The following is a 10,967-nucleotide window of genomic DNA, read 5'->3' as shown; positions in this document are numbered from 1 at the left end:
GTAGAGATGAGGTTTCACCATATTGGGCAGGCTGGTCTCAAACTCCTGAGCTCAGGTGATCCACCCACCTTGGCCTCCCAAAGTGCTGGGATGACAGCTGTGAGCGCCTGGCCTCACCTTCTTTCTTACAGCCATCTGGGTAAGTGTGATACAGTATCTCATTGTGATTTTGATTTGCATTTTTCTGATGGCTTTTATATGCTTACTGAACATTCGTAAATCAATTTGGAAGAAATGTATATTTTAATACTTCATCAATTTTTTTTTTTCTTTTGAGATACAGTCTCACTCTGTTGCCCAGGCTGGAGTGCAGTGACATGACTTCAGCTCACTGCAACATCCAATTCCTAGGTTAAAGTGATTCTTGTGCCTCAGCCTCCCAAGAAGCTGAGATTACAGGTGCCGCCACACCCAGTTAATTTTTGTATTTTAGTAGAGACGGGGTTTCATCACGTTGGCTAGGCTGGTCTTGAACACCTGACCGCGGGTGATCCACCTACCTCAGCCTCCCAAAATGCTGGGATTCCAGGTGTGGCCACTGCACCCACGGCCCCTAACACTTCATCAATTTTTTAATTTAGTTGTCTTATCATGAAGTTCTTTATATATTCTAGATAACAAGCCCTTTATTAGGTGCATGGTTTTCAAATATTTTCTCATTCTCAGGTTGCCATTTCACCTTCTCAATAGTATTTTGTAGCACACATTATTAAGTCCAAATCAACTTTTTTTTTTTGTCATTTGCACATCTGTTGTCACCTAGGAAATCCTATTCCAGACTGGGTACAGTGGTTCATGCCTGTAATCCCAGCACTTTGGGAAGCCGAGGCAGGCAAATGGGGTTTGGCCAACATGGCGAAACCCCATCTCTACAAAAAACACAAAAATTAGCTAGGTATGGTGGTGCAGGCCTGTGGCCCCAGCTACTCAGGAGGTTGAGGCAGGAGAATCGTATGAACCTGGGAGGCGGAGGTTGCAGTGAACCAAGATCATGCCACTGCACTCCAGCCTGGCAACAGAGCAAGACTCTGCCTAAAAAAAAAAAATTCCAAAGTCACAAAAACTTACTATTTTTTTTTGGTAGAAGTCTCATAGCTCTTACAGTTGGGTTTATGATCCATTTGGAGTTATTTCTTGTGCACAGTGTAAGGTAGGAGTCCATTTACATACTTTTACATGTAGATCCATCATCCCAGCACCATTTGTTTAAAAGATTATTCTTTTCCCCCACCACTGAATTGTCTTGGCACTCCTGCTGAAAATCAATTCACCAAAAATGTAAAGGTTTACTTCTGCACTCTCAATGTTATCTCAGTATCTATGTATCTGTCCTTATACTAGTACCTTACTGTCTTAACCATTTGTGTATTAAGTTTTAATCCTCCAATCCTGTTTTTTGCATCTATGGAGATGATCAGGTATTTTTTTATTAATGTAAGTATTACATTGACTGATTTTCAGATGTTAAACCAACCTTGCATTCCTGGGACAATTCTTACTTGAATCTGGTATATAATCCTTTTTTTCTTTTTTTTGAGACAGAGTCTTGCTCTGTTACCCAGGCTGGAGTACAGTGGCATCATCTCGGCTCACTGCAACCTCTACCTCCCGAGTTCAAGTGCTTCTCCTGACTCAGCCTCTCGAGTAGCTGGGACTACAGGCACACGCCACCACGCCCAGCTGATTTTTGTATTTTTAGTAAAGACGGGGTTTTACCATGTTGGCCAGGCTGGTCTCCACCTCCCGACCTCATGATCCACCTGCCTTGGCCTCCCAAAGTGCTGGGATTACAGGTGTGAGCCACCACGCCTGGCCTGTATAATCCTTTTTATATGTTGTTGCTGGATTCAACTGGCTAGCATTTGGTTGAAGATTCTTGTTTCTATATTCATGACAATAGCCTGTAATTTTCCTTTCTTGTCATGTCTTTGTCTAGTTTTGATCTCAGCATAACACTGGCCTTATGGAATGGATTAAGTATTCCCTCCTATTTTTCCAAAGAGTTTGTAAAGGACTGGTATTAATTCTTTTCTTGAGATAGAGTCTCACTCCATTGCCCAGGCTGGAGTGCAGTGACGCAATCGTGGCTCACTGCAACCTCCACCTCTCGGTTTCAAGTGATTCTCCTGCTTCAGCCTCCAGAGTGGCTGGGACTACAGGCACGCCACCTCACTCAGCTAATTTTTGTATTTTTAGTAGAGATGGGGTTTCACCATGTTGGCCAGGCTGGTCTTGAACTCCTGACCTCAAATGATCACCCATCTCGGCCTCCCAAAGTGCTGGGATTACAGGCGTGAGCCACCGCGCCCAGCCAGAGCTGGTATTAATTATTTAAGTGTTTGGTAGAACTCAAATAATGACAAGCTCAGTAAGTGGGATTTTTCTAGAGAAGCCACCTGTCCCAGAGCTTACTGTTGTGACAAGATTTTTTTTGTTTTTTGGTTTTTGGGTTTTCTTCTAAAATGGAGTTTCACTCTTGTTGCCTAGGCTTGAACACAATGGTGCGACCTCGGCTCACTGCAATCTCCACCTCCTGGGTTCAAGACATTCTCCTGCCTCAGCCTCCCAAGTAGCTGGGATTACAAACGTGCACCACCATGCCCAGGTAATTTTTCTATTTTTAGTAGAGATGGGGCTTCACCAAATTGGCCAGGCTGGTCTAGAACTCTTGACCTCAAGTGATCCAAGTGACTCAGCCTCCCAAAGTGCTGGGATTACAGGCATGAGCCACTGCACCCGGCCGTGACAAGTTTGTAAATTATTAATTCAATCTAATTACTTATTATAAGTCTATTTGGGTTTTCTTTTATGGAATGCTTCACAAATCTGTGTGTCATTCTCACACAGGGGCCATGCTAATCTCTGTAGTTCCAATTTTAGCATACGTGCTGCCAAAGTGAGCAACTATTCAGATTTTCTATTTCTTCTTGAGTTAGCTTCAGTCACAACTTTCTAGGAATTTGTCCACTTCAACTAAGTTATCTAATATTTTGTCACACAATTATTCATGGAATTCTCTTACAATCATTTTTATTTCTGTAAGGTGAACAATAATCTCCCCTCTCATTCCTGCTTTTAGCAATCTGAGTCTTCTTTTTATCTCAATCAGTCTCACTAAGTTTGTCAATTTTGATGATCTTTTCAAATAAACCATCTTTGCTCTCATCTTTGTTATGTTCTTCCTTCTCCTTGCTTTCGGTTTTATTCTTGCTTTTCCTGGAGGCTTAAGGTGAAATAGTAGGTTAATGATTTCAGATCTGTCTTTTTTAATGTAGGTATTTACAGTTATAAATTTCCCCCAAGCCCTGCTATCACTGCAGTGTCTAATTTTTGGAATGCTGTGTTTTTATTTACATTTATCTCCAAGTTTTTTTTAAGAGACAACATCTTGCTTTGTCACCCAGGATGGAATGCAGTGGCGTGATCATAGTTCATTGCGGCTTCAAACTCCCAGGGTAAACAATCCTCCTGTCTCAGTCTCCCACGTAACTGGGGCCCTAAGGGCACACCTCTAGGCCTGACTAATTTTTTAACTTTTAGTAGAGATGGGGTTTCGCCATGTTGACCAGGCTGGTCTCGAACTCTCAACCTCAAGTGATCTGCCCACCTCGGCCTCCCAAAGTGCTGGGATTACAGGTGACATGAGCCACCACATCTGGCCTATCTCCAAGTATGCCACCGCACCCAACTAATTATTGTATTTTTAGTAGAGATGGGGTTTTGCCATGTTGACCAGGCTGGTCTCAAACTTCCAACCTAAAGTGATCTGCCCACTTATATATATAAGGGAGGTTGTCCTCTGTTTATTTTGTTTACCTGGAACTATCTTAATTTCTTTTTTTTTTTTTTTTTTTTGTGACAGGATCTCGCTGTTCACCCAGGATGGAGTAGTGCAGTGGCACAATCTTGGCTCATTGCAACCTCCGCCTCCCAGGTTCAAGTAATTCTTGTGACTCAGCCTCCTGAGTAGCTGGAATTACAGGCATGTGCCATCATGCCCGGCTAATTTTTGTATTTTTTGTAGAGACGGGGTTTCACCATGTTGGCCAGGCTGGTCCCGAACTCTCAACCTCAGATGATCTACCCACCTTGGTCTCCCAAAGTGCTGGGATTACAGGCGTGAGCCACCGCGCCCAGCCAATTTCTCTATTTTCTTTTTTTTTTTTTTTTTTTTTGAGACGGAGTCTTGCTCTGTCGCCCAGGCTGGAGTGCAGTGGCACGATCTTGGCTCACTGCAACCTCCACCTCCCAGGTTCAAGCAACTCTCCTGCCTCAGCCTCCCAAGTAGTTGGGATTACAGCCACCCGCCACCCGGCTAGCTAACTTTCATATTTTTAGTAGAGACAGGGTTTCGCCATGTTGATCAGGCTGGTCTTGAACTCCTGACCTCATGACCCACCCACCTCGGCCTCCCAAAGTGCTGGGATTACAGGTGTGAGCCACCACACCCGGCTCGTTCTCTTTATTCACACACAGGAGGGACGAGACTCAGTACAGAAACCCTCAGAGAAGCAAACCGGAATAAAAGGGTTCAAAGAGTACTAACAACTGTTCTGCTACAAAGCCACAGAGGTAAATGCATGTGTGGCTCTGACAAATGTTAACGGGCATACCTTTTTTTGACAGTTTTATTGGGAAATAATTCACATATCATACAATTCACTCATTTAAAGCATGTAATTCAATGGCTTTTTGTGCAGTCACAGAGTTGTCCATCAATCTAACTTCAGAAAATTTTCACCTCCCCACAAGGGGAGTCAGCCACTCACTCACCACTCACCCCTTCCCAGACCCTAGCAAGTAGCAATGGACTTTTTACCAATTTCTATGTATTTACATCTTCTAAACATTTCATATAAATGGAATAATACGTGGGCTTCTGTGACTGGTTTGTGTCACTTAGTATAGTTTTCAAGGTAGTATTAATTAGTATTTCATTACTTTTTAATGCTTAGTAAAATTCCATTGTGTGGCTATACCATATTTTGTTATCAGTTCATCACCTGATGGATTTTTGGATTGCTTGCACTTTTTTGGCTGTCATGAATAACATCGCTATGAACGTTTCATGTTCCAGTTTTTCTATCAACATATGTTTTTATGTTTCTTGGGTACATATCTAAGAATACAATTCCTGGTCATAGGAATTTCTGTTTAACATTTTCAGGCACCTGACAAGATGTTTTCCAAGGGCAGCTCCATTCTACATCACCACCAGACAAGAATGAGTGTTCTAATTTCTCCATAACCTCGATGACACTTGTTATTTCCATCCTTTTTTTTTTTTTTTTTTTTTTTTTTAGATGGAGTCTCCCTCTGTTGCCCAAGCTGGAGTGCAGTGGCACGATCTCGGCTCACTGCAACCTCCATCTCCCGGGTTCAATCGATTCTCCTGCCTCAGCCTCCCAAGTAGCTGGAATTCCAGGCGCCTGCCACCACGCCCGGCTAGTTTTTGTATTTTTAGTAGAGATGGGGTTTCACCGTGTTAGCCAGGATGGTCTCGATCTCCTGACCTCGTGATCCGCCCGTCTCGGCCTCCCAAAGTGCTGGGATTACAGGCTTGAGCCACCGCGCCTGGCCTTCTTTTCTAATTTTCTGTAGAGATAAGGTCTCACTAAGCTGCCCACACTGGTCTTGAACTCCTGAACTCAAGTGATTCTCCAGCTTTGGCCTCCCAAAGTGCTGGGATTACAGGCCTGAGCCACCATGCCTGGCCTCAAAATGACTATTCCACTAGCAAAACAGAAATTGAGGCTGGGTGCATTGGCTCATGCCTGTAATCCCAGCACTTTGGGAGGCCGAGGCAGGCAGATTACCTGAGGTCAGGCGTTCAAGACCAGCCTGCCCAACATGGTGAAACCCCATTTCTACTAAAAATACAAAAATTAGCCAGGTGTGGTGGTGGACGCCTATAATCCCAGCTACTTGGGAGGCTGAGGCAGGAGAATCACTTGAACCCAGGAGGTGGAGGTTGCAGGGAGCTGAGATCAATACCACTGCACTCCAGCCTGGGTGACAAGGGAGAGATTCCATCTCAAAATTTTTTAAAAATTGAGTGTCATTCCCCTGCTTAAAATACCTGAACAGCCCACATCCTAGACAGGGGGTCCCTACCATCTGGTTTTGGCCTGCCTCTCCCACCTTGGTCTCCAGCCACATTCCCGTGCCCCACTAGGCCCTACCCATGCTAGGAATCCCCCTCAATGTATTGCACGTGTCCTGCTGCTGCCCCGTCTCTCTGCAGTGTGGCACACGGTACTGCCCACCTTTTCCAAACCATCCCCCACATCCCGTCAGCCTAGCATCACCCCTGCACTCCATGCCTGACCTCGCCTAAGCTGTTCACCCCTCACACCATTTACCATTCTGCATTACAAAGGCCTGAGTACTCAAAGACAGTCAGCGTCAGCGTTCAGCATTCTAGTAAGAGCCATCATCTTTATAAAGCTCTATGAAAGGCCCTACTCCACCTGTCCCCCACCTCCATTCTCTCCTAACCTAACCCCTTACTGCCTTTCTGCCCAGGATTGCTGTCCTAAAGCCACATGGGCCTCCTGCTGTTTCTTCCATGCAGCTGTCATCCTCCCCTACAAAGGCCTCTGCACTTACTACTACTCCCTCTGCCAAGATGCCCTCCCCACTGACTTCTACGTGTCCACTGCCTCACTAGTTCCAGGTTCTTGCTCAACTGCTGCCTTCACAGCAGGGCCGGCCCTGATTATTCTACTTAAAATTGAACACCTGTAGCCTCATTTACCCAACCATCTTCCCTCCTTATTATTTCTCTGTTGTGTTTATCATCTCCTAACGTCCCACTAAACTCTGTTTTTCTTCTCGATCTCTATCCACTAGAATGTAAGCTCCATGTGAACATGGAGTTGTTTTACTCCCTGCCACAGTCCCAGAATCCTGGGAAGTGCCTGGCATTGTAGCAGGCACTCAATAAATACTTGGTAAGAATAAATGCCCTGCAGACAGCAGGTACCCAATAATAGCACCACATCTGAGTACTCATAATGCACCAAAAACTGTCCCAAGAGCTTCTGAGCAATAGAGCTGGAAAACAACTAGCATTTCCTGAGCGACAGGATCACCAGAGATGCCATGTCAATCTCTACAGCATCCTCTCCTTCGGGGCCCCATCACATCCATCCTGACTGTCGACCTGTCCGCTTTTCTTCCAAACAAGTGCTCTATTCTGGTCATTTCAGTTGCCACCTGCATCTCCAGTCGGGACTCTCGCAGCTTTCACCTTCCACTCCTCACCTCCAACCTACTTTCCACAAAGAAGCTGGCATCAAGGGAGGAGATCACCCCTCATATTGTCTTATACCCAGTTTCTGCTTCCAAAGAAGAAGAAGTAAAAACTAAAAGGCAGAAATGAAATCCACGAGCACACAGCCCGGTGCCACACCCTGGGCCTGGTAGTTAAAGATCCACCCTAACCTAATCAGTTATGTTATCTATAGATTACAGACACTGTACAGAAAAGCACTGTGAAAATCCCTATCCTGTTCTGTTCCGTTCTGATTACCAGTGCGTGCAGCCCCCAGTCACGTACCCCCTGCTTACGCAACACGACCCTCTCACACGCACCCCCTTAAAGTTGTGAGCCCTTAAAAGGGACAGGAATTGCTCACTCAGGGAGCTCGGTTGTTGGAAGACGTGAGTCTTGCCAAAGCTGCCGGCTGAATAAAGTCCTTCCTTCTTTAACTGGGTGTCTGAGGGGTTTTGTCTGTGGCTTGTCCTGCTACAGCGTAATAGTCTCACATAATTACATCAGACCTGTCACTCACTCGCTTTCCTTCAGCAGCTTCCTACAAGGCACCTAGGTTGAACTCAGACTCACGCCAGAGCCTTCAAGGCCCAGCACGTTCTGGCCTCCCCCAGCAATCCGGCTTATACCAGCTCCTCTCCTTGCTCACTGAGTTCCGACGGTACAGCCTCTCAGGTCCTGAAATACAACAAGATCTCCACCACCTCAAGCCCTTCTCCCCTCCGGGCTGGGACAAGGCTGGTCCCAGGCAGCTTCAGGACCCAGCTGAAATGTCACTTCCACAGAGAGGTCTTTTAGGAACACCCAACCTAAGGGAGTCTCCTTTTATCATCCACCATGATAAACTGCCTCGGCGTCACACAATATGACCACATAACAAACCTGCACATGTACCCCGGAATCTAAAATAAAGGCTGAAATTATTTTTTAAAGCCATCAAAAAACACATGAGAAAAAACATTTCAGTTCAGGGTTTAAACAAATCTCTTGCAAAAGTCAAGTATTCAAACTCCACTGGACTGACCCATCATTACCAATGACAGAATCTACGACTAAACTACTGAGAGAAACAACAGAATCTACTGACTACACTACTGAGAGAAACGACGGAATCTACAGACTAAACTACTGAGAGAAACGACGGAATCTACAGACTAAACTACCGAGAGAAATGACGGAATCTACGACTAAACTACAAGAGAAACAACAGAATCTACGACTAAACTACTGAGAGAAACGACGAAATCTACAACTAAACTACTGAGAGAAACGATGGAATCTACCGACTAAAGTACCGAGAGAAACGACAGAATCTACGACTAAACTACTGAGAGAAATGATGGAATCTACGACTAAACTACTGAGAGAAATGACACAGTCTACTGACTAAACTACTGAGAGAAATTTCCATTTACTATATTCTATTACTAGCAATAAACAAAGGTCAGTCGGTCAAAGGCCCCACGCTTTTCCTTTGATTTCTGGGTTTCAGAGCACTACAGACTAATCCCATACATAGGTTTGCAAAGAATATACTGCACTGTTCATTCCCTTGAACAGGGAACAAGGTCCTTCCTACTTGCTTACTTCAGATAAGGAATAAATGCCGAGTCACCATTCTATTTAAATGAATAGAATTTTAAATTCTATTTAAAATTCCACTTAGAAATACATGCCACACAAGCTCTCAGAACCACCTGCCCAAATTTGATTAAAAGTCAGGTATTATTACTTCAATAAGCATGAGAGTCCGGGCATGGTGGCTCATGCCTGTAATCCCAACACTTTGGGAGGCCAAGGTGGGCAGATCACTTGAAGTCAGGAGTTCAACACCAGCCTAGCCACATGGCAAAACCCCACGTCTACTAAAATACAAACATTAGCCGGGCACGGTGGTGCACGCCTGTAGTCCCAGCTACTCGGGAGGCTGAGGTGGGAGAATTGCTTGAACCCGGGAGGCAGAGGTTGCAGTGAGCCAAAATCACGCCACTGCACTCCAGCCTGGGCCACAGAGTGAGACTCTATCTCAAAAAAAAAAAAAAAGAATAAGAAAGTGGCCAGAGGCCGGGCGCGGTGGCTCAAGCCTGTAATCCCAGCACTTTGGGAGGCCGAGACGGGCGGATCACGAGGTCAGGAGATCGAGACCATCCTGGCTAACACGGTGAAACCCCGTCTCTACTAAAAATACAAAAACTAGCCAGGCGAGGTGGCGGGCGCCTGTAGTCCCAGCTACTCCGGAGGCTGAGGCAGGAGAATGGCATAAACCCAGGAGGCGGAGCTTGCAGTGAGCTGAGATCCGGCCACTGCACTCCAGTCCGGGTGACAGAGCGAGATTCCGCCTCAAAAAAAAAAAAAGAAAGTGGCTAGATGCAGTGACTCATGCCTGTAACCCCAGCACTTTGGGAGGCTGAGGCAAGAGAATCACTTGAGGCCAGGAGTTCAGGACCAGCCTGGGCAACATAGTAAGACCCCATCTCTAAAAAAAATAAAAATTACATGAAGTCAAATTATTCCTCCCCAAGGCCTTCTCTCAGGCAGTGATAAACCAAGAGTATATCACGAGTCACAAACGGGGGCAGGGGCATGTGTGTAGAAACAATCAGTCATCAAGGACAACAGAGTTATCACAATCCTGGACACCGTCAAGCAACGGTCAAGCAGTAACTGCCTCAGCCACGGAGAGCAAGCTGCACCCCAGCTACCTGCAGGAGGGAAGACAAGTAAGAAGCAAACCGTCTCCAACAGAGACCCCGAAAAGGCTTGGGAATGAAAGGAACCTCAGGAGACCGACGTCAGGAGGATGGGCCTCAAGTCTGTACAGGGAGCAGGAGATGCCTTCCATGAGACCCTGCGGCCAGGCAGGCCCCTCGGCCCCCATCTCAGCAAAAGACAAGCTGGAAAAGTGAGAACACAGAAGCTCTGAGCTCCACTAAGTGTGGAGCAAGGGGCCCCGTGAGAGCAGTACAGCACAGTGACAGGCTCCCCGAGGGTGAGATACCCCAGCCCAGAACAATGGCAGCCGGACTCACAACATCCACGTGCTCACCAAGCAAGAGAAGAGAGTAGTGAGTCCTCTGGAAGAACTGAACTAGCATTCAGGCCTCACCCTGCAGCGAAGGCTGCTGCCAAACCCCTTCAGGTGAGCAGGTACCAGTAAACGTGGGTGGACAGCCACCGGCCACCAAGCACAAAGTGAGAGCTCAGAACCTCACAGCATGGGCCAGAGACTAAACAAACCTACACAAAAGGTATTCAAAGCAATGAGACAATGCACAGAAGGAAATGCCAAAGGAAACACCTTTACACAGACGAGATAAAACACAGCTTGAAGAAACAGATGCCACCAAAAAGGGGGCACTTGGGTCATAAGAAAGCTCTCAAGCTATTAAAGTGACAGCAGAAATTAAAAATGCAAAAGAAGGGCTACGAGACAAATTTGAGAGTTGTGGAAACAGAACACGAGAGACAGAAAGGCAGGAAAATCTACACTAAGAGGTATAATTTTAACTATCACAGAGAAATACTGAGAAAAGAGAAAGTGAAATGAAACAGAAGAGGTTAGCAAAGAAATATAACAAGAATATTTTCCACTAGCCCAAAAGACATGAGTTTCTAGACTGAATAAGGCCACCAAATGCCACACTTGGGCACATCGTCTTAGAATTTCAGACACTGGCCGGCGCAGTGGCTC

The 10,967-nt window shown here is 45.8% G+C and overlaps 1 protein-coding gene across 1 annotated transcript in view; it reads right to left on the bottom strand.

Moving 5' to 3' along the window:
* The window catches only part of AP2A2 (adaptor-related protein complex 2, alpha 2 subunit), a 76,346-nt gene extending 65,876 nt beyond the window's left edge, over positions 1-10,470 (bottom strand). The window contains exon 1 of the mRNA XM_011930041.1: positions 10,323-10,470. Within this exon, the coding sequence (XP_011785431.1) occupies positions 10,323-10,371 (49 nt within the window). The 5' untranslated portion in view covers positions 10,372-10,470. The remainder of the gene's footprint in view (positions 1-10,322) is intronic.
* Between the last annotated feature and the right edge of the window lie 497 nt (positions 10,471-10,967).

The sequence above is a fragment of the Colobus angolensis genome, unplaced genomic scaffold (genome assembly GCF_000951035.1).
Source record: "Colobus angolensis palliatus isolate OR3802 unplaced genomic scaffold, Cang.pa_1.0 Scaffold84, whole genome shotgun sequence".
NCBI lineage: Eukaryota > Metazoa > Chordata > Mammalia > Primates > Cercopithecidae > Colobus > Colobus angolensis.
This window is presented reverse-complemented; position numbering and strand designations above follow the sequence as displayed.